Source organism: Pituophis catenifer, unplaced genomic scaffold (genome assembly GCF_029215685.1).
Source record: "Pituophis catenifer annectens isolate HBS135680 unplaced genomic scaffold, rPitCat1.0.hap2 SCAF_1, whole genome shotgun sequence".
NCBI classification, from domain to species: domain Eukaryota; kingdom Metazoa; phylum Chordata; class Lepidosauria; order Squamata; family Colubridae; genus Pituophis; species Pituophis catenifer.
Window position 1 is genome coordinate 108,943,197 of NW_027256881.1, and position 25,043 is coordinate 108,968,239.

The 25,043-nt window shown below is 36.1% G+C and overlaps 1 protein-coding gene across 2 annotated transcripts in view; it reads left to right on the forward strand.

The window, feature by feature from the left end:
• The window catches only part of EPHA7 (EPH receptor A7), a 170,606-nt gene that overhangs the window by 43,335 nt on the left and 102,228 nt on the right, over window positions 1-25,043 (forward strand). For both annotated transcript variants that reach the window (XM_070932840.1, XM_070932841.1), the window contains exons 4-5: window positions 9,543-9,698; window positions 10,483-10,818. In XM_070932840.1, coding sequence (XP_070788941.1) covers window positions 9,543-9,698; window positions 10,483-10,818 — 492 coding nt within the window. The remainder of the gene's footprint in view (window positions 1-9,542; window positions 9,699-10,482; window positions 10,819-25,043) is intronic.

Sequence of the window (25,043 nt, forward strand, 5' to 3'; positions counted from 1 at the left end):
AAAAAATTTAAAATCGAATAAAATGAATTAAATAAATTTGGCTGAATTTAAAATACCCTTAATTTAAAATACCCATATTTTAAAATACACAAAAATTTAAAATTTGCTCTTAAAAGGGAGAAGATTTAGGCCAGGCCAGCTTGATGAAATAGAAGAGTCTTAAGCTCGCAGCGGAAGGTGCGCAGATCCGGGATCCTCCGTATCTCTGGGGGGAGCTCGTTCCAGATCGTAGGTGCCCCCACAGAGAAGGCTCTCCCCCTAGGGGCCAACAGCCAACATTGTTTGGCTGATGGCACCTGGAGGAGCCCCTCTCTGTGGGAGCGTACTGGTCGGTGGGAGGCTATTGGTGGTAGCAGGCGGTCCCGTAAATAACCAGGTCCTAAGCCATGGAACGCTTTAAAGGTGATAACCAGAATCTTGAAGCACACCCGGAAGACCACCGGGAGCCAGTGCAGCTCGCGCAGGAGAGGTGTTACATGGGAACTCCACACCACTCCCATAACCACCCACACGGCCACACTCTGTGCCAGTTGGAGCCTCCGAGTGCATCTCAAGGGGAGCCCCATGTAGAGAGCGTTACAATAGTCCAGACGAGAGGTGACGAGGGCATGAGTGACTGTGCGTAAGGAGTCCCGATCTAGAAAGGGACGCAACTGGCGAATCAGGCGAACATGATGAAAAATCCTCCCGGTCTCGGCCGTCAAGTGCTCTTCTAAAGACAGCCGTGAATCCAGGAGGACGCCCAAGTTACGAGCCCTTTCCGTGGGGGCCAATGATTTGCCTCCAATAGCCAGCGATGGCACCAGCTGACTATATCAGGACGTAGGAAACCACAGCCACTCAGTCTTGGATGGGTTGAGCCTGAGCTATAGTTTGGTACGGTTAGAATATGACACGGTTAGTCTTTGGGCTGTTCTATCAAGACATTTGAAATACATGAAAAGCAACAGAATGTATACATTTCATACAGAACATAAATAAATTACAAGGGATTTTTTTTATTAGATTAAATATGCCTGCTTATCAAACTAAATATTGGATGCAATTGATTAGCTAAATATTCTAACAATTAAAAAAATGGAGGAATTGTAAAAAAAAATGGTCCATATATATGTGTGTGTGTGTGTGTGTGTGTGTGTGTGTGCATTTGTTTATATGTATATTTTGGGCAATATAATAAATAATATAGTATAATATGCGGACTGGCGAATAGCTAAAGCTTCTGAACAATTCTGTCTTACCTTTTCCTTGATTTTTCAGTGGGTTGGTGTGTTCAAGTCACTTAACAAAATTCAACTGGAAGCAGATTCAGTAGAGAAGATACTCACTAGAAATAAGTGAGATCTTCCCGTGTGTGCTTTGCAAACACAATATAAACTACACTTTCCATCCATTCCATGAATTTGCCTCCAATTGTTCTGCTGTAACTAATTTTTGATTGTAATATTTTTTTAAAAAAGATATGGTCCAATTTTTTATTGGTTAATAAGACTATATATACTTCCTTCTGGAATGGTAATCCAGAACATATATGAGCCTGTTTAAGTTGTTTCTAGGATTATAGAACTGCTTCAGAAGCTACTCTCAGAAATCTCTATGAAGCCACCTTCACTACTATTATTATTATTATTATTATTATTATTATTATTATTATTATTATTATTATTATTAATCTATTCTGGAAAATGAGACAGTTATTGAAAAATGATGCTACCTTTCTGAATTTACATAGCCTATTACCTAAAATGGGGAAATCTAAATGTCTGATAGTGATTATAATTTTATTTTTATCAAAATGAAATATAGAACCCTGTAACATTAGAACCCTGTGAACATTTTAGTGGTTGTTAAGTACCTCAATTATATGCTAATAAAATGTTTTATGAATACATTGCAAAGTGTTGGGCTTCATTTTTTTTTTTAAAAAACAAGACATTACAATTTTTTGTTAATTATACAGGAGTCTTTCTCCAACATAAAAAGTTTTGTGTTTTCACACAGATCACCAATACATTTTATTTCAGGATGTTCTACCTGCTAGGTGGGCCTTGTTTAACTATGAAAGTAAACCAAATGTAAACGTTGTTTCACCTGGACTCCATCTGCGATTCTCTTGTTTTCACACTATCTGTCATCTGTTTTTCCTCTGTGAGTGCTTTTTCATTTCAGATGGGTGCTTTTGCTCTGTCCCCCTCCCTCAAAGTTATACTTAGTGGTAAGTGACATTGCCAAATCCTCAAGTTCAGCCAGACAGATTTGACAAACTATCAGCTGAGCTGAGACACTACACTGATGATCAGGGTATGCAATTAATAGAGACAGCTTCATTTCACAGTGCTGTGACTCTTGCTTTACTACTTGGAACCTCACAGTTATGGATTCTGTTAGTAGCCTCTCCAAGAAAAAAAATTCCAGCAAATAAACCTGTCACACAGATATCAAAATTTTGTTTAACTCAACCATAAAGAATCTCCTTCTGTTCAAGTTTGATTTAACCCCTGTCCTGTGGTACTATATAGTTATTTCATCCCAGAATGTCTTTAAATTCACTCATTCCCTCTCTCCCTCTCTCTCTCTTTCCACCCACACCTATATCCACTCTTTCCCATACATACTAGTATTATTTTTAAAAAAAAAAACACGTGAATTTTTTCATAGTTTTACATTTATACTCTGTTCACATTTTTTTAAAGGAATAATATAGGTTATTTTCCCCATAGGTAATAGTCTTTGATAGTTTAGACGCTGGTGCAGTTGCCTTTCAAAGCAATTACCCATTACTAGCCAGACCTATTCAAACAAAGTCTTTTTAAAAATACCATTTTCCATATTCAGTGATTTATATCAGATGTCAACATTTTACAACTTAGCTCTATTATTTTCAATAGTATATACACTTCAATCTTTTAGGGATCACTTTTGAGTTAATTTATTTATTCGTTTTGTGTACTGTGAAATACTGCTATTTCAATTTTTCCCAAATTTTGTGTATGTGTGTGTGGGAGTTCCATCTTGAGTAATTGATTTCCATTCAGGTATAGAATTAAGCTGTGATTGTCCAGATTCCAAAATAGTGTATGGAACGAATAGCACCTATCATTAGAGTCTTCACTTGTTTTCAGGAACAGGAGATTGTATCCATACTATTTATACATGTATTGAATTTCAGTGGACTCTCATCTGTATTGCATGTGTCTGGGTAGCTAACAATATTTAAAAACAGATTAAAAACAATATAACAAAATTATAAGTAAATTAAATAGCAATCAGGAAAAAATAACCAAGTAACAAGAAGCAATAATGATTTGAAATAGGTAATAGAACTAAGATACATACACTACCACAATATTTTTAATGATCAGCCCATCAATTTCTCTAAAACGGTGGCAAAATATCTGTTTTTGATAATGGCTCGTAGAAGCCTTCTACTACCCATGTAATGTAGACAATTGTAAGATAGGCTATTTTTAATGCATATTTCCTACATATATAAAGAAAAGTTTTCCATTGGTCTATAATAACAATTATGTTAAGAATTGAATAAGGGCCAAAAAAATTAGATATTTGGGAATATGGTTAATGGCAAAATGCACCATGATAAAAGAAGATAATTATAACAGACTATTAAAACAAATACAAAAGGACTTGGATAATAGGACTAAAATTACAGATATTAATTGGCAGAATCTCAACAATCAAAATGAATATATTAGCTAAATTACGATATCTTTTTCAAACAATTCCAATAAAATTAGACAATTTTTTTTTTTGGAACAATTAAACAAAATTGTTTAATTGTTATTGCTTAATGCATTGTAAGCCGCCCTGAGTCTCCAGAGAAGGGCGGCATATAAATCAAATTAAAAAAAAAAAAATGGTATCAAAATTTATCTGGTCAGGAAAAAAAGCCCGCATAAAACTCAAACTCCTACAGGACAGTAGAAATAGAGGAAGATTTGCCCTCCCAGATTGGGAAATTTATTATCAAGCTGCAGCCATGACATGGCTCAAGGATTGGATCCAATTGAAAAATAAAAGGATACTAACAATAGAAGGCCACAATCTACAACTTGGCTGGCACGCTTTCCTCTGGAAGGGGAAAAATAAATCCCATTCATATTTCCAGAGGCATCTATTAAGAGATGCTCTGCTAGGTATTGGGGGGGGGGGATATCATTATACGAAGATCCCTATTTGGTTATTGACGATGGAGGCAATGATGTATCCAAACACTACAGATCTTAATAAAATGGTAAGCTATGCAGAACTTTTGGACAACAAAGGAGAATTAAAATCGGCCCAAGACCTGAAAAAACAAGAAATTGCTATGGAATGGTGGCCTTATCTACAAATTAACACAAGATACAAAAAAGATCAATATGACATATTTATTTATTTATTTATTTATTTATTTATTTATTTATTTATTTATTATATTTCAATACCGCCTTTCTCCCGTAGGACTCAAGGAGGTGTACAGTCAAGAATAATATAGATACACAAACATCATAAAATTGCTAATTAAAATTATTATTATAACATAGTTTGGCCCAATTAAATAGAACCTAAAATTAGATAACATTTTAAAAACATTCACATGTTCATATGTTTAGCCCCTCCTGCTGGAACATCAAGGTCTTGAGGGCACAGCGGAAAGCATGGAGATCAGGGATATTTCGTATCTCAGGGGGCAGTTCATTCCAAAGGAATATATGAGAAACAATTGGAATTAGACAAAATAATATTAGGAATGGGAGGAAAAATGATTACTAAAATATATAACATACTTTTAAGATATAAAATGGAGGAAGAGACAGTAAAGGAGACAATGATAAATTGGGCCAGATATTTTGGCTACAATATTGAGTTAGAACATTGGGACAAATTGTGGGAAAGAAATTATAAGCTTACTATGGCAGTTGCCTATAAAGAGAATCTATATAAGATGTTCTACCGATGGCATTTATCCCCAGCAAGATTGGCCAAAATGTTCCCAAATTTATCCCCTGAGCTTTGGAGATGTAGACATAAATCTGGAACATTCTATTACGTGTCCCAACGCCAGGAAATATTGGCTTAAAATTAAAGAATGGCTGGAAGGAATCACGAAACATAGGATAGAATTGAAACCAGAACTATACTAGACCCAAAAATAGACAAGAATTATCAATATATAATATTACATATACTAACTGCTGCTAGGATCACTTTCACACAAAACTGGAAACAGAAAACTACTCCACCAGATGAAATGGTAATTAGGAAGATACTTGAATGTGCTGAAATGGACAGGATGACCATGGAGTTAAAAAGAAAGAAAAGAGTCGGAGTATTATAAAATTTGGAGTAGACTGTACAAGTGGCTAGAGAATAGAAGCCCAAATAAGAAATAAATGTTCAAAACCATTGACTATAATAGAAAGATAACTGTATACGCATATAATCAGAATATATTATATTATGTTATTATTACAATATAATTATACTATTACTAGAATTGTAAAAACATATGAGAAGGCAAATATTGAATAGTGAATTACAAAAGCAGAACATACATGCTGATACGGAAAGCTGTAAAATTATACTATATTGTTGTGTTGTTTGTGTATTTTATCTGTTTACATTTGTGTTTGTATTTTTTCTTTGTATTTTTTCTTTTTTTCCCCTTTTTCTTTTTTTTTTTACTTATGATTTTTAAGCTTGGAAAATGTTCAGTAAAAACTATTTAGAAAAAAAATTAGTAAATAGGATTCCCCCCCCCCCCAGTTTTGTTTCTCAGCTCCTCTTAGATTAAAAGTGCTGAGAACTGTTAATGTCTTTTCTTCCTGACCTAAGATTCTGATGGTTTTGTGAATGGCAGCTGGTATGAGATATAATCTGACTCCTCATTTATCCTCCCCTTCTGCTCTTTTCATGCCTTCACTGGCATATTTTGAACAATAGACCATTTTGCAGACAAAGTTCTGGTGTCCTAAGTGCTTTCTCTTAGTAGATGTGACTTAACATTTATTTTCATTCTAAGCTCTTCAGTCATCATGTCTTTAAATTAAAATTGTGTTGTTAATCTGCTTACTTAGAAGTAAGAACCAGTGAATGTAATAGACCTTCTGAATTGACATCTATAGGATTGTGCTGTCAGTTTAATTTAGTTATGCCATAGATTTTTGTGAGCTGATTGCCGTGGTGGAGATTTGCATATATATTAACTTTGCCATCACTTGATGATTTGAATGTACCTATGACGATTTGATGTGTTTGCGCAAAAAGGTAATAGCCAGTAAAATTGACTGGATATGGGAAAAGATACATACAAACACACGCACACACAGGCACACACACACACGTGTGTGTGTGTGTGTGTGTGTGTGTGTGTGTGTGTTTTCCCATATCCAGTCAATTTTACTGGCTATTATCTTTTTGCGCAAACACATCAAATGTGTTTTGATGTGAGATATATATATATATATATATATATATATATATATATATATATGTATGTATGTATGTATGAGTAATGAAAGAATTGGTGTATTAAACTATGATATTTACGAGTCATCATTTTAAAATGTAAAACTAAAGCAAGACCTTTTTCAGGCAGAGACATTTCTGTTGGGTAAACAATACTGAATGAGTCAATTTTGATAGACATTATGAATATATATGACAGTTCCAGTATTATTCTCCAGAAAGAAAAACGTATCTGAGAAATACTTGACAGGTGATAGCAAACGTTTTGCTGGTGTGCAGTCAGAAGATAGTTCTATTTGAAAATTTCATTCACACTATTGCTGAAGAACTATTATCAGTCCTACGTATACTTTTGCATTCAGTGTAACTTTTTGACGGAAGCATACATAGCTTTTAAACACTATTGTCATTTCAAAGAAGTATATGGAAGATTGTTTAGTTGAAATTATTAGTATGACTAATTCTCATGTTCAGACTTAATTCCCTCTTAAGTCATTTATTGTAGATTTCTGGATCTTTTTTATGCACTATTTTTTTTCACTGTCCTGTAAATATGTCTTCCATACCGATTTAGCTTGGACATCTAGGTTATGTAATGGTTATGCTAATTTCTTAATGTTGGTTCTATTTTTAATTTTTTTTATTATTGTGCCTCAGCTTCTGAATGTGTGTGTTGTTTTTATAGTTGTGTGTTTTAATTATTTTCTTTACTGTGGTTAGCTGAAATTGAGATAGGTGAATGTATAAAGTAAAAGGAAGGAAGGAAGGAAAGAAGGAAGGAAGGAAGGAAGGAAGGAAGGAAGGAAGGAAGGAAAAAGAAAGAAAGAAAGAAAGAAAGAAAGAAAGAAAGAAAGAAAGAAAGAAAGAAAGAAAGAAAGAAAGAAAGAAATAGCTAGATCTTACGGTGAGGTGGTTATTATTGTATAGTAGCTAGTCGTATTTCCTGAAGCTTGGCACATATCCCACATACAGACCTACAAACACATAATTGTATATTAAATGCCACAGAAAGTATACTATTATCTTTGTACAGTTGTAGTGATAGTGACCACTACAAGAAGCTAAAGAGCTAAAGCTAAAGCCAATGCATTTTTCTTGCACTTGCCTCCTAATTGGAAAATAATTGTTTTGTTGATGGCCTGTCTTAGTAGATTCAGCTTAAGCATGATTCCATTACTTTGATAACTTAGCTGGCCATTAATATTGTTATGAGGGACACATATTTAAAATAATACATGGCTGTTTTATTCTCTATGAACGAAGAGCTGCTCTGAAGCCTCTACCTGGAGTGTTGCTTAAGTAACAGTCCCGGTGGATTTGTCTTTTGTGCATGCATATACATGCTCAGAATACCGGGAAGGATTCCTCCAAGCAGCCAGGCTGAGTCTTCAAAAGACTGTTCACTTGCAGCTTATCTCTCCAAATATTTTTCACAACACTTCTTTATTATTGTTGATTTCCTTCAGCCAACTGAACAAACTGCAGGTGATTATAAAATGAATATTTCTTTTACTATGGGAGAAGGGATGAGACTCACACCTCAGAAGATAAGATAATTACTAGCATAAAGATAACATCTAAAGAATGGTTATAGAAATACAATCTTTTTTGAAAAATATTTCTGTGCTTATGGAATTGTGAGGGTCATACAATAGCAATGAAGAGTTGACATTAAAATTAATGTCATCCAGGGGTGAAATGCTCCCGGTTCAGACTGGATCACCCGATCCAGTAGCAATGGCGGTGGGTGGTTCGGAGAACCGGTAACAAAAATCCCTGCCCACCCCCCATGCCCAGCTGAGCTACGCGATCATCAGAGGCTTTTTAAATTTTTTTTAAAAGCATTTTTTCTACAATCTCTTTGGCTGAAAAAATGCTTTTAAAAGTTAAAAAAAGCCTCTGATGATCACGTGGCTCAGCTGGGATCGTCAGAGGCTTTTAAAAGCATTTTTCTACAACCTCTTTCGTAAAAAAAAAATGATTTTAAAAGTAAAAAAAAAAGCCTCTTATGATCGTGCGGCTCAGCTGGGATCGTCAGAGGCTTTTAAAAGCATTTTTTCTACAACCTCTTCGGCCGAAGAGGTTGTAGAAAAAATGCTTTTAAAAGCCTCTGACGATCCCAGCTGAGTTGCCTGATCGGCAGAGCCTTTTAAAAGCATTTTTTTACAACCTCTTCGGCCAAAGAGGTTGTAGAAAAAATGGTTTTAAAAGTTAAAAAAATAATAATTTGGCCACGCCCACCCAGTCACATTACCCACCACCACCAAGCCACGCCCACAGAACTGGTAGTAACAAATTTTACATTTCACCACTGATGTCATCTCAGGTTGGATATAAGCAGAGGTGGGTTTCAGCAGGTTCTGACCAGTTCTGGAGAATTGGTAGTGGAAATTTTGAGTAGTTTGGAGAGTAAAAATTCTGACTGGCCCCACCTCCATCTATTCTCTGCCTCCCAAGTCCCAGAGGAAATGGGGATTTTGCAGTAACTTTTCCTTGGAAAGGGGAGGGAATGGAGATTTTACAGTATCCTTCCTCTGCCATGCCCACCAAGCCACACCCACCAAACCATGCCACACCCACCAAGCCACACTCACAGAACTGGTAGTAAAAAATTTTTGAAACCCACCACTGGATATAAGCTAATAGAAAATGCTGAAAAATTTCATATTCTACTTTTGAAAATTGCATAAGGTCTTCAAGTACAATGTTTTGGAAATCATCACAACAATTGTATGAAATAACCAGAATTAATAATCTATATTATATGGAAGCAGGTTTTTGATGAAAGAAAAACATATTGTTTACCCAGAGTCAAGTAACTGGATATAAATTTATTAAATAAAATAAATTAATTTAATTCAACATTTCAAATTCAAAGGCTATCTTTTGGAATCCAGACTTTTGCAGTCTGGTAGTTCTAAAATAATAGAATTCCAGTTTCAGACAAAAATGTGAAAGTTTTGAATGTCTTCATTAAGAGCACATATCATATGTTTTCTCTATACCCGATACTGAGGTGTGTTTAAAAGACGTTATATTTAAAATGATACCTCTTTTGTTTCCTTCTTTCTTAGCCTGCGGACGTGGATTCTATAAGTCATCTTCACAAGATTTGCAGTGTTCCCGCTGCCCAATGCACAGTTTTTCAGACAGGGAAGGATCTTCGCGATGTGATTGTGAAGACAGCTATTATAGAGCACCTACTGACCCACCATATGTTGCATGCACAAGTGAGTTATTCTTGAGTTGCTTCCTATTGCTTAGCCAATCACAGTCATTGATTTCCCCTTCTCCCATTTAGTTCTGTATAGGACACAAAGCAGCAGTAGAAGCATTTTCAAATGCATTTTGCAAAATAGCAAAAGGGAGAAAATTAAAAAGAAACAATGTAGAATCCAATAAATTTAACGGCTGTTTTTTTCAGCATAACCTGAAGCAGACGCAGAATAAACACATAACTGAAAGGAGACTATGATTCTTATAGATATTTTTAGCATGATATATCTAAGGTGGCACAGCATCAAATTAAGAATTTCTGAGAAGAAAAATAAGCCATTGATGGCTCAATTAATGAATATTTGCAGACCTCTCAAAGACAAAGCCGTACCCCATGTTTTTGTAAATCACATTACAGAAGATTAAAAAAAAAAACTTAAATTTATTCCAACTTAAGCATTTCGAAAGGAGCAAAAATTCATTTTGAGGAATTCTCTGTGAGTCAGCTCCAGAGGTACATTAATTTACCCTTTAATTTCAGACAAGAAAAGCTGCAAAAAGGTCTGCAGTAAATACATAGAAAGTGCCTTTGTTTCCTTAGTGGAAAATAAATATGGCTTCTTGTCAATTGAATTCAAGTAGGAGTTTTTAGTAGTGTGTGGTGGATAAAATGAAAAGTTTAAAGCCTGGCGAGCTTTAGCTTGGGTAATTAAAACATGAGCTAAATTTTCCCTGCTGATTTTTCTTTCAATCTCTATCTCCCCCCCCATCCCTCTTTTGTGTTTGTATTTAACAAAGGACCGCCATCTGCACCACAGAACCTTATTTTCAATATTAACCAAACTACTGTGAGTTTGGAGTGGAGCCCTCCTGCTGATAACGGAGGAAGAAATGACGTGACCTACAGGGTATTATGCAAGAGGTGCAGCTGGGAACAGGGTGAATGTGTTCCCTGTGGGAGCAATGTTGGATATATGCCCCAGCAAACTGGATTAGCAGACAACTATGTCACCGTCATGGACCTGTTAGCTCATGCTAACTATACTTTTGAAGTTGAAGCTTTAAATGGTGTCTCTGACTTAAGCCGTTCCCAGAGGCTTTTTGCAGCTGTTACCGTTACCACTGGTCAAGCAGGTAAGTCGTCATATTTTAGAGCACGTAGAACAAAGAGAACTATATTGTTAACAAGTGAAAGGAGGCTTAACTCACTGCACACAAATGCATCCATCTCTACATCGCCAGTAGGACGTTATTGGTGTGTTACTGATTGCATAGGTAGCTTTATGTCAGAGTATTTGGGTTTCTGATGGCCTGAAGTTTTCAAATTCTGAATGGTTGCCAGCCTGAATTTTGATGCAGATAGACTCGCTTACTAGTTAGGCTAGCTTACTAGTTAGCAAAAAGACAACAACTAGGCAAGCCTAAGGCATCAGCATTTTGGTCAATGAGTTTAAATCAAATCAAATAAATAAAACATCTCTTTCTTTCTGCTGTGTGGAATAAGATAAAACTGTTAGCTTTATATATAATAGCTGAATACTTTGCAGCTCCATTAATTGAAATAGATAAGTTATAGGTTTGCTTAATTTTGCTTCAGTGGGGCTTTGAGGTGCTTAATGTTGGTTGAATTGTCCCTTGGGAGTTTAAATTATTTTTGTATATGTTCTTAATTTATTAAGGAATGTCTGAAACAGAGAGACAGCATGATTTACTAATGGTTTCACTGTTCAATCAAGAAACCATGTGCCTTTTTTATAGTACTGTCATCTAGCATTTTCAGAGTTATATTTAATTTTGAAACAATTTGAAGCCTTCAGTAAATACCTGATTTACTTAGTGCATTCAGTATTCATAGTCTTCTTCCAAGATTATGCTTTCAGTTTATTTTGTAGCTTCAGTTATTTTATGATGAAATTCAGTAAGACTACAACAATTATTCTTTGTGGCTTATATTTATGATAATATGACAGGTGAAATGTCAGGCAAAATCACATCAAACTAGAATGTCCCCAAAGGGGAAAATGTGTTTTAGTGATTTTGCATATTGAAATAGAAACTTCCTATTCAGGTATGTGAAATAATAAATTGCTTGTTGATAAAATGGTGATCTGAGAATGCTGTGCTATTCATGCCTTTTTATTGTTCGTGCAGAAGAGATTGGTAACTGTAGTTGCTTTCTGAGTTTTCAGTAAAATTCCTATGTGGAGTATTTTTTTTTTTAATGTTCAGATAAATAACTTTGGACTAGAGAGCTATTTTGGGAATATTGGATACTAGGTTATGCTTACAGTAGGCAAACTATATTCAGAGAATAAGACGGGATATGTATAAGAGATTAGATGAATTCTTTTTCTTTTGTTTCATTGTTTCTTTTTGTTTTCCCATCAATCCTCAACCAGACATTTATGCAACCACATCTTTCCAAATGTTACTAGCAAGGAACATCAGAAATGCAATTCCCATGTAATCCACTCTTTCAATGTGCCTGTTTTCATATTGTGTGGTAATTCTTGGAATAAATTTTAATGCAGAGGCTTATTTTATTAAGCAAAAATATTCATGCATAGGACCTGTCAGTAAATAGTTAATAATTAACTAATACTATGTGTCAATTAGTCACATTTATTTGCTTGGGATAGCTTCTCCTTGCTCCAGTGTAAGAGATAATCAGAATAAATAAGAAGGAAAATATACATTATCAGGCTAAATTAAGTATTGAATTAAGGGCCTTTTCCAGCTGTTGAGTTAGAGTACAGTATAAGTGATGTAAATTTTTGCCAGTTCATATCATGTTTTATTGTGTCAGTACCTTGATTTTCCTTCAAGAAAATGCATGATGAAAGCTGCCCTTAGACAGAACACAGAACATAGAATTGGGAATGGAAGGGACCTTGGAGGCTTCTAGTCCAACCCTCTGCTTAAGCAAGGAGACCTTATGCTGTCCCAGTCAAATGGTTGTCCAGTCTATTTTTGAAAACCTCCAGTGACAGCATAAGGCCAATAGGGGAATAGCATAAAGTTTGGTAGAGAGACTTGCTTTTACTTATAAGAATGTTTTAAGAGTAAAATACTCTTAATACTCAAGAGTATTTTATTCATTCACTGCAGACAAAATAAAGATAAGATCATGAGAACACAGAAATAATAGATGTTGGGAGAAATAATGTGATCTTCAACTATTATCCTTTTTAATACTGTTGCTTAAATTCTATTTTTTTGGGAAATGGGAATAGCAACACTGTGCAACATTGTGATTGCGAATAAGAAGATCTGACTTCTTTCATTAGAGAATTTCACAATTTGGATTCTATCACACAAAAGATCATGAATGTTTTGTCTTAAGATTGGCTAGGAAACTTTTATGGGATTTGAAATCTACATATCTTAAAGCTGCCAAATTTGAGAAGCAATGTGTTAGCTCTTGATCAGATTGGTTGTTCTTCTCTGAAGTTTAGCTTTGTCCTCATCAATTGTCTTCAGGCTCCCAAAGCTACTTATGCCTACTAGGGGGTATCTCGGTAGAGTTTCTGAAGCATATATTCCTCTGTTATTCCATTTACATGATTCTTAGGTAACTCTCAACTACTCTAACTACCCCATCCAGAAGAAATTTCTGGGCACCACTTCCATTTCTCCTGTTGGACAAGAACTAAATTATACTCTCTCAGTTTGCCCATTCTTTGCCTCTGTTTGTTCTTGCCACTTTAAATTTGTAGCTGAGGATTTTGACTTTTATCTGTGCACTTGTATTATATGTTATTCTACTTCACTATTATGGAACTCCTTGTCTTGTGTTCTTACATTTTTATTCCTTGCTACGTAACTTATATTTAATTAATGTGGATTGTAATATAGATTGATGGATCTATCCATTTTCATTTTGTAGGATTTATTTTCTGGACCTATGCCTATAATAAATTATTTGATTTGATTTGATATCAGCAGCTGTAGAAAATTCAGGAGAATAAATCAAAGTTTGCATAAATCACTGTATTCATACAGCTTCATCCAGACATAGAGTTGCGTAGGTCTTTGTGTATAACTTTGTACAATTAAAAAAATGTCCTGAAGATATAGGTATTTTAATTGAAAGGAATATGAATAGAGATAGATTGGAGCTATGATTTTGAGCAGTTTTGCATAACACAACCCTTTCGGTCACTTATATCCTCCTAGATAGGAAAACAGTCTGACAAAAAATATTAAATTAATTTCAATCAGTCTAGTATGAATTTACTTTATTTTTTAAAAAATTAAATCTTCCCTATGATTTACAAGGTAAGATTTGTTTTAAAATATTTCTTAAAACAACCTTTTACTGGGCTCACGGAAATTAATTAATTATATTATTTAGGCCCAAACCTAACAGTGCAGACAGTCAGGACCATACTGTCTGTATCAACTGCAGCATTTAAAACTTCATTTGTGGATTTACCATTTCCCCTCCGGCTGGTTATGAAAAGGAACAAGAAAAATGAACTACAATGTGCAGAAGTATAAAACAACAAAACAGCCAACCAAATCAAAGGAAGCCATTAATATAGCACATTGGGGGAAAACGATGTTATCTGATGATAACTTGCTGAATTTAAATGTGCATGTGTATTTTGTCCCTAGTTTTGTCGTGTTGATTGCCAGGTTTTCCGAATGCCTGTTGATATTAATTTTCAATACATAAAGATCCTGAATCTTAGCATCAACAGGAACTAAGACCTTTCAGACAGTACAATGTTTTGAACATTGTAAACTATGTTCAAAACAAAACAAAAAAAATCCACTTTATACATGAACCATTCTCTGTTCTGCGTATGGAACAAGTAATGCAAGAAATCTTTTGTACATCCTTAGAATCAATCATTCAATCCATGAACAAAGAACACTTTTTACTCTTTGTATATCAGTTTAATTTTGCTTATACTAAACTCTGTATGTTATGGTAATCCCCCTTCTTTCTATTTTACATCTTGTGCTATATTTTTATTGCTTTAACCACCTCAGTAATTTAAACAGCAAAATGATCCCTGATTCTGGATCACGTAAGAACAAGTTTAAATGAACTCTCCCAATATATAGATACAGGGGTGGGCTTCAAAAATTTTAGCAAGGGGTTCTCTGCTTGGTTGCTGGGTGGGCATGGTGGGCGTGGCCTAGACAGCCTCCTGCACTATGGTGGGGGGGTGTTCTTGCCCTCCCCAGGCTCCAGAAGTGTTCCTCGAGCCTCCGGGAGGGCAAAAATAGCCTCCCTAGGCTCCGGAGGCCCTCTGGAGGCCGGAAACGGACTCATTTCTGGCCTTCCTGAACTTCCAATAGGTTCATTTTTCATCCTCCCCAAGTCTCCATGCGCGCCCTGCACTTACCTGCATCCAAAATGGGTCATGTGGGGACTCCTGGGAGGGGCAGCATAGGGTGGGCGAGGCCAGCCAGGAGTGGGATTTGGGGGTTTTCCAAACTGCACAGAATCTTAGCTAGAGGTTATCCCAAACCCCTCTGAACCTCCAGCAGCCCACCCCTGAATATATAATTAGCTGGGTCACTATATACATCCATCAGTGGCAAATTTTCCCATTTATTCCTTTGTTTTAATCAGTTAATAGGTCACATGAGGACCCCTTCTTTTATTCTGTAGCTTATGACTTTGCTCAGGACTTCAATGGCTTTGCAAAAGTTGTCAATCACTCTGTCCACCGGTCCTTATTTTGAAACTTGTTGAGATTCTCAAAAATTCTGAAAGGTTAGTGAAATTGAAACTTTTAGAAGCTTCATTTATTTTTTTTTCTAGGAGGCATGTCTTTACATGTATTTTTAATTAGGCATCTTTAGTAACCAAAGATGCCTTTTAACTATGATGTTACTCAAGTTGGGCATCTTGATGTACTAACCACAGTTAAGAACACTAGGCTTCCCATGGTATGTCCAAACCATTCTCTAGAGCTGTTTATTTATATTTCTTTCATGTTTGCTCATGCTTTCTAATCTTCAATACTTCACAGGACAAGTAGACAATCTAATAGGAGAAGTAGTAAATACTATCTTAATAAACCTGTTTTACTATAGGTAGTCCTCGACGTACAAACACAATTGAGCCCAAAATTTATGTTGCTAAGTGAAACATTTGTTAAGCGAATTTTGCTCCATTTTACGACTTTCTGGTCACATGTGTTAAGTGAATTACTGCAGTTGTTAAGTTAGTAACATGGTTGTTAAGTGAATCTGGCTTCTCTACTGACTTGCTTGTCAAAGTTGATAACATGACTCCAAAACACTGCAACTGTCATAAATATGAGTCAGTAGCCAAGCATCTGAATTTTGATCATGTGATCATGGCAATGCTGCAAGGGTCCTAAGTAAGAAAAATGGTCTTAAGTCATTTTTTCGGATGGTCACTAAACAAACTGTTGTAAGTCAAGGATTACCTGTATTGGAAAGCAGTGGGATTTCACTCTACTATTTCCATGCTGATGTTGCTGAAACACTCTTATTGGGCACTTTGTGGGTGTTACACAGCTGGTGGCAACTTTTCTTTTATATCTTTCGTATAAATGAAGTTAGCCCACTAGAGCAGGGCTATCAAACTGGCGGCCCACAGGCCAGATGTGTCACGCACAGGCCACACCCACCCCAGCTCTGCGAATGGGAAAAATCATTGCAAAATGTCATGTGACGGCAATGTGACACGGCGAGTTTGACACCGTTGTAGTGCATAGAAAGTCAGCCCTTACACACGTAGCTATTACTTACCAAGAGTGGGAGTTGGGAGGAAAATTTGGGGTGCATTTTACTTTACCCAGTTTGACTCATTGAATTTATGCAAATAAAGGCAAACATACTTTTCCCAGGATAATGTTGCAGGATCCTACCTGAGTCGGGTCATTGGGAACCAAAAGTTTATACTTTTAAGCTTTCAGGCTTATGCTGCTCGAGCCCATCATCAGGGAACTTCTCTCTTTCCAGAATATGTGCACTGTGCTATTCTATGTGTTATATTTATATGGTATTTATAATGTTGATTTTATATTTGCATTTAGGAAGGAAAGCCCATACATTTTAGGAAAAGAGGTGAGGTACTATATGATTGTTTAATTTCAAAGAAGAATAGTCAGGGATCTCTCTTGATTCCAACATAGTGCAAAACCATAGGCATATCCTGCCAGAGTCAGAGAGAAGGTGTTAGTTACTTCATAAAACATGATTCCAAAGATCTCAGACAAAAAAGACTACAGTAGTTTTAGAAGTGTTGCCATTGCTTGTCTCAGCTTTGCAACTTTCTTCTCATAAGTGCAGGAGCGGCCATAAGAAAGTCAAGCAATAATGCTGCTATGAATAGGTATACCTATATGTATACCTAATATCTATATATTTAAGAGCTGCGGAGGCACAGTAGTTAGAGTGTAGTACTGCAGGCTACTTCTGCTGATCACTGGCTGCCAACAGTTTGGCAGATCAAATCTTACCAGGCTCAAGGTTGATTCATCCTTCCATCCTTCTGAGGTGGGTAAAATGAGGATCCAGATTGTTGGGGCAATATGCTGACTCTGTAAACCGTTTAGAGAGGGCTATAAAGCACTGTGAAGCAGTATATAAGTCTAAGTGCTATTGCTATTGCTATTGCTATACAATGTTCACATTTTTTCTTCTGTGAGTGGCATGAAATGCATACTTTTTTAATTAGTCTATTGTCTATGAAAGCTTCTTTTCTTCATGAACGAAGTACATAAATACCAAAACATTCTCACATTTCTCAGTTTTTTAAAGTATTTCATTAGAATGTTACTTGCCTAGAAAATGGGAGATTTCTGCTTATTTGATTTATAAATAGGTTTTGCGTCTTTGTTTAAAACAAGATATTTTATTTAAAGATTATTAAGACCCAAAGAATGGAACCTATTTATTTTACTTTATTGTTCTGAGTGCAAATCAGTTTGCTGTATAAATTGTGGCCTCCACAGTTAAACGGAAAGAAAATATTTTAGAGAGAATGATTGATGACTATAATTATGTCTAAGAAAGCTTGGAATTTAGTGGAGAGACTTGACTTCTGTTCATATGTGTGCAGTTACACATAACAAATATACATTTACTATGAAGAAAAGAAAAAAAAATAGCCAAATTTATAGCTGTGTTAACTAGAATTCATATGATTCTTATTTATGTCTGTGATTGGTTGTACTATACAAAGCAGTAGTTACTTTATGTAGTCAGACTTGCTTTATGAGAGTAAACCTGTACCCTATATATTGCTGTTGTGCAATTAAATTAGATGGTTACACTGATAACAATTACCCATTATGTTGTTTGAGTTTATTTACTCTTCAGGGTTTTATTCACAAAACACAAATCATTGCCTAAAGATAATATCAATTTATTTAAAGAAACGGGGAAAATGACATAAAATATATACATTATTCCTTTTTTTGTTCTGCCTAGGCAACATTGAATTTTAATGAAAAAAAATAACCATGGCATAAAAAATAAGAAAATTAATGCCAAATCAGAGGAGACTAAATGTGCAGATTATTACAATTAAATACCTCATCATTTGAAATAATACAGAGGAATTTTTGTGAGATTTCAAGAAACAGTTGAGGTTATGTTGTAAAGGATTCATTATATAAGTATGTTCCAATATAATTAAAATAAAATTTAGCATGCAGTTTTATAAATTGTAGCAGAAGGTTGCAACAATATTTGTTTAGATCTATCTATCTATCTATCTATCTATCTATCTATCTATCTATCTATCTTCTATCTATCTATCTATCTATCTATCTATCTATCTATCTATCTAGCATCTATCTGTCATCTAGCATCTAGCATCTATCTAATTGTATATCAACTTTTATTGAAAATAAATCAGAAATTAATTTTTAAATTTAAATTTATATTCTTCCATCTATTCATTCAAAAACATAACTTTCCCAATGTCTGTTTTTAATTAAAAGGGCCCCCACATATACTATTTTGAATGTCATTTTCTAAAATATTCTCTTTTCCTGATGTAACATTCCCAAATATATGTTTTAAGGGATTGTTTTTAATAGGACAAGGAATGGGCCATTCATTGGAATCTGGATGAGGTGGCAAATAAATCAAAGCAAATAATTTTTCTTTAAATTTGCAATAGTTAATAAGCCAGCCTTGTGTTTATATTTAAACATAGTGATCCAGTTATAACGGTAGATAAATATAGGTAGTCTTCTTTTAGAAGCCATAATTGGGACCTGCAACTTAGTTATTAAGAAGCAGTCACTATGTGAAACTGCAACTGTGGTTACAACTTTGCTTCACTTTTCCTTTGCTTTACAGACCTGCAAAGGTTATAAATACAAGCCTTGATTACAAATTTATTTTTTCATCACCATCGTAACTGTAAATGGTCTCTGTACAAGATGTTACTAAATGAGGACTATCTGTAGATTGGAGTAGGTTACTCCTTCTGCTCCAAATGTCAAAAAATACAAATACAACAGAGGTAGATAAAACTGCATATATAGGGTACTAAATGCTGTTACATATCAAAGTTTGTCTTGTAAATGATATGCTATACTTTTTCAAGTAACTGAGAAAAGTATTATAAAAGCAGTACACGTATAATATTTTTTTAAGAAAAGCATTTTAAAAAGTATAAAACAAATGCCTTGCTTATAAAATTAGTGTTTTTTTTTCAAGTTCAGTTTTTGCATTTATCTGTTTTAACTGCTGTCTCTTGTACTTTAAAAAAGGAATGTAGAATATTTATCATGACATATAAACAAGCTTGAGTATACAATAAAATTATGCAATTACGATTTTCGTATGTTTTTTCTACACTATTACATGGCTAACTTTTTTTAAAAAAAATCTTTATCCTATTATTTCTTACATTTAAAACTTTATGTTCGAGTATTTAAACAATAAAGTACAATGATGCATGCTGTTCTTTATTAAGTATATTCCATACCATTTTATAGAAAAGGTTCTTTGACTGCTTTACGCTGCTTTAACCAAAATAACGTTTATTACTCCCTGAGTTAACTTAATGTCAGGTACGTGACAGGATTTACTAACTTATTTTATGCTCGAAGTAAATGAAAAATCAGTGGCTGCCTATGAAAAGTAAGATTCATATGAAAATAAGAAGTCTTGTCATTCCAAAAATTATGGGGACTATCATTTTAATATGCTTATTTTCTTTATTTTCTAGACTGCTTATTTTCTTTAAAAATTATATCAAATTGTAACAAAGAATAGTGTTTCCTGCTTTAAATTTAGTTAACCACCAAATGTCTTCTAAATTTCGACTGGACTGGACTGGACTGGACTGGACTGGACTGGACTGAACGGAATGGAATGGAATGGAATGGAATAGAATAGGAGTTGGAAGGGACCTTGAAGGTCTTCTAGTCCAGCCCCCTGCTCACATAGCATGAAGAACTAGAATAAAATAAGGTTCTTATTTGTTCTATTTTATAGGTTTAAATAAAATCAGTGCTGGCATATATCTTACTAACATAGTACAATACTCTAAATTAAAACAATACAAAAACATCAATATATATTTAAAGACAATGTGCAATGACCACCTTAAAAACAGAGTAGTTGAAAAAAAATGATTGTTTAAACAAAAAAAAACCTGTTTTATATCAGGGTCATATACTTAGGAAGCAGAATATTTTGATTGATGGATGGATGGATTGATTTTGTTTGATTGATTATATGCCATCAAGTCTGTTTATATCTAGCTGCTAGTTCTCTCTCCTTCCACCTTCCCCAGCATCAAAACATTCTATATAATGTATCTATCTAAAGTAGGATAATTTGAGACTAGTGATTTTTGTGAGAACTCCGAGTTCTTTTGTTCAATTATTAATTTCTCTGGTTTCTTGGCTGTTCGTGGTATTCTCAGGAGTCTCTTCAATAGCAGAATTCAAAAGCATCAGTATTCTTCCTACTTAGTTTCTCCAAAGTCCAACTTTTGCTTCCATAAAGTTTCATAAGGAATACCATTTTCTGCCCTGTTTTGATCTTTATAGGTATATAAATGTCATGGCATCTGAATATCTTTTCTAATATCTTTATTTATTTATTTATTTGATTTGTATACCGCCCTACTCCCGAAGGACTCAGGGCGGTGAACAGCCAAACAATAAAATACATAAATACAAAAAAATTAAAAAACCAGATAAAAACGAATTAAACAATTTTGGCCCAGACAAATTAAAACACCCCAATAATTAAAAACAGATTAAAATTTACATATTAAAAAGAGGGAAAAGATTAGGCCAAGCCCGCCTGGTGGAATAAAAAGGTCTTCACAGCGCGGCGGAAGCTGCACAGATCCAGGATCCTCTGTATCTCCAGGGGGAGCTCATTCCAGATAGTAGGTGCCCCCACAGAGAAGGCTCTCCCCTTAGGGGCCGCCAGTCAACATTGTTTGACTGACGGCACCCGGAGGAGTCCCTCTTTATGAGAGCATACCGGCCGGTGGGAGGCTGTTGGTGGTAGTAGGCGGTCCCGTAAGTAACCAGGTCCTAAGCCATGGAGCGCTCTAAAGGTGGTAACCAAAACCTTGAAGTGCACCCAGAAGACCACCGGGAGCCAGTGCAGCTCGCGCAGGAGAGGTGTTACATGGGAGCGCCATGTCGCTCCCATTACCACCCACGCGGCCGCACTCTGCGCCAGTTGGAGCCTCCGAGTGCTCCTCAAGGGGAGCCCCATGTAGAGAGCATTACAATAGTCCAGGTGGGAGGTGACGAGGGCATGAGTGACCGTGCGTAAGGAGTCCCGATCCAGAAAGGGACGCAACTGGCGAATCAGGTGGACCTGATGAAAAATCCTCCCGGTCACAGTCGTCAAGTGCACTTCTAAAGACAGCCATGAATCCAGGAGGATGCCCAAGTTGCGAGCCCTCTCCGTGGGGGCCAATGATTCGCCCCCAATAGTCAGTGATGGTGCCAACTGACTATATCGGGATGTCGGAAACCACAGCCACTCGGTCTTGGATGGCTTGAGCCTGAGCCTGTTCCTCCCCATCCAGATCCGTACGTCCTCCAGGCACCGGGACATCACTTCAAGGGCATCGTTGGGGTGATCCGGGGTGGAGATGTACAGCTGGGTGTCATCAGCGTATTGGTGGTACTTCACCCCGAAATCACGGATGATCTCGCCCAGCAGCTTCACATAAATGTTGAACAGGAGAGGCGAGAGGACCGACCCTTGCGGCACCCCACATATGAGGGGCCTCGGGTCGACCACTGCCCCCCTGTCAACACAGACTGCGACTGGTCACCGCAGCACAGTGCCTCCCACCCCTAACTCTTGATCTGGGCCAAGTAATAATCTGCAACATATTTCTTGACTGTTTGTTTCTTTACTGTTGGTGGTTTATCATTCAAGGCAGAAGCTAACCACCATTTCAGTATCTTCATTGTCACTTCTAAAGCTCATTGTTCAACCTGTTGCCATAAATTCGGTCTTCTTAGTATTTAATTGACTTTTAGTATTCGGAGTTGCAGGTTCTTTGCACTTTTGGCTATCAGGGTCGTGCCATCAGCATAGTACAGGTTATTTATGTTTCCATCTTCAGTTTTAAACCATGTTCATGTTCCAATTAAGTTTCTCTTTATTCAGCATAAACATAAAAAGGGGAGAGTGTGCATCCTTGTCGCACTCTATATGATAGCATGTGGTCATTGAAAAGTAGATGGTACCTGATATTTTTTCACCACCATTTTAATAGGATATTGAGCAAAAAAAAAAAAAGAAAAAAAAGGGGCAATTGCTTTAGAGGACAGAGAAACTTGTTTAGACAAAGTGGTTCCCCATATTCATGAATGGGACTGGCTTCCCTTCCTAAAGGTATCATGCTTTTCCCCTCACGCCTCCTTTTCAAAAATTCTTCGAAACAAGGTAAAGGTAAAGGTTCCCTTCGCACATATGTGCTAGTCGTTCCCAACTCTAGGGGGCAGTGCTCATCTCTGCTTCAAAGCCAAAGAGCCAGTGCTGTCCGAAGACGTCTCCATGGTCATGTGGCCGGCATGACTATACACCAAAGGCGCACAGAACGCTGTTACCTTCCCACCGAAGGTGGTCCCTATTTTTCTACTTGCATTTTTCATGTGCTTTCAAACTGCTAGATTGGCAGAAGCTGGGACAGATAACGGGAGCTCAGCCCATTACACGGCACTAGATATTGCAAAATCTCCATTCCCACCCCACTCTGGGGCCAGCCAGAGATGGTATTTGCTGGTTCTCTGAACTACTCAAAATTTCCGCTACTGGTTCTCCAGAACCTGTCAGAACCTGTCAGAACCTGCTGAATTTCACCCCTTCCCAGAAATATTGCTCAAGCAAATGGACAGTATATTTTACTGCCAATTCCAATGTAAGTATGTTCTGTGCATGGTGAATTTTTGGTTCGATAGTCTAATAGTCCATTGCTAAACAAGGCAGTTGTTAAGTGTGGCATTCGCAATTTTATGACCTTTTTTCTACAGTTGTTAAGGAAATAATTGTAATTGTTAAGAGAATCACGTTGTTAAGTGAATTTGACTTCAGCTGGGAAGGTTGCAAATGGCAGTCACATGAATCTGCATGGGATGCTGCAACCATTGTAAATACATACCAGTTGCCAAACACTTGAATGTTGATCATGGGGATGCTGCAGTGGTTGTAAGTGTGAAGGCTGATTGTAAGTTACTTCCTTCTGTGCTGTTGTAACTTTGAACAGTCACTAAATGAATGGTTGAAGCCAGGGATTACTTATACATCATGTTAATCGCCAGTGGGTGAAGTAATTATATCGAAATTGTGTTTTAGAAAAGACAGCTTTTTAACTCTGCAAAAGTAAGAACACATTATTTCCTATGGTATACATTAGTTAAGGAGATCTACACTTCACAGAATAGTTCTAATTGCTACTTAGCTTTGGTTTCGTCCCTGTGTGCTTATCCACAGTGCACCATGGTGGACGAACTAGCTTGCATCATCTGACTACCGTGATTCCCTGAAAATAAGACTCTGTCTTATATTTTTTGAACCCCGAAATAAACACTTAGCCTTATTTTCAGGGAGGTCTTATTATTTTGGGGCTCGTGGAGCAAGACGGGGATACTCTTGCTGTCTTACCTGATTTCCATCTCTGTCTCCCTAACCCTAACCAGAAGAAATGGAGGGGACTGGCTGCACATACGTTTAAATATTTTTGGGGTAGGCTTATTTTCAGAGGAGGGTTTATTTTTGAGGGAGGATTTATTTTTGGGGGAGGGCTTATTATCTGGGGAGGGCTTATTTTCAGGGAAACATGGTAGCTGTGTTCAGTTTGGTGACATCTTCCAGGGCTTCTTCTGCCTATCTTGCCTCATGTCCAGGCAGGTCCAGCACCGGTTCCTGTTTGCCACATGCAGCTAGCCTTTCCATTGGAGTGATACCCATTTATCTACTTGCAATGATGCTTTCAAACTGCTGTGTGGGCAGGGAGGAGTTAGAGATGAGTGATGGGAGCTCACCCTGTCCCAAACAGGGTGCTCAAACTGCCAGAGTGTCAACCATTTCTGATAGGCAGATCCAGTGTCCTTAAACTGGTATGCCAATACGTTGCCTAACATAATTTTGTTGATAATTTGCTGAGATAGCAGTAAATTTCTAGTATTATTTGATGTTCTTTTCCTACTTTTAATACTAATATCGTAAATGTTGATTTTTTAAAATATTTGTTTCATTAATGATGAATGAGAGCAAGTCTGATAAGACAAATACTCTGGTGGAATTATGTATGAGTCTACCAATGGAGTGAATTATAGCTACAAGCAAAATACATTGATCCAAGAGGATCATTAACAGCTTTAGTCAATTAAACCAAGTACCAGGGAAAGGAAAGGACATAATCATGATATAAACCTTTAAAAATTGTTGATTTTTATCTGTTAATCATTGTCATTCTTTTATATTCTTATATTAAATTATTATATAATCTTTATTGTAAGAAGAAATAAAGTAAAAGATACAATCTGTAGGGAAAAAAATACAGCCATAATGCATCCCACTTAAGAGAAAGTCAGTCATATAGGGATAGTTAATTATTGTGAAGCAGCAAAATTAATTTAATATGACTAAGAAAGAAAGTAATATGTCATGTAACAACATGCTGAAGATATACATACAAATCGATATTTCCTTCTTTTGGAGAGGATACAAGAACAAGACAAGGAGATGTGGGAAAGACAATTAATATGGATTTTGATTCTTAATTATCCATAGCATGTCGACACGAGATAATTACTATTTCAATTTTAACAATATTTGTGATTTACAGCAGTACTGTAGAACATGGAGGAACCAAGATAAAATAATATGCTAAGAGTTACAAAATAGGATCTGTATCT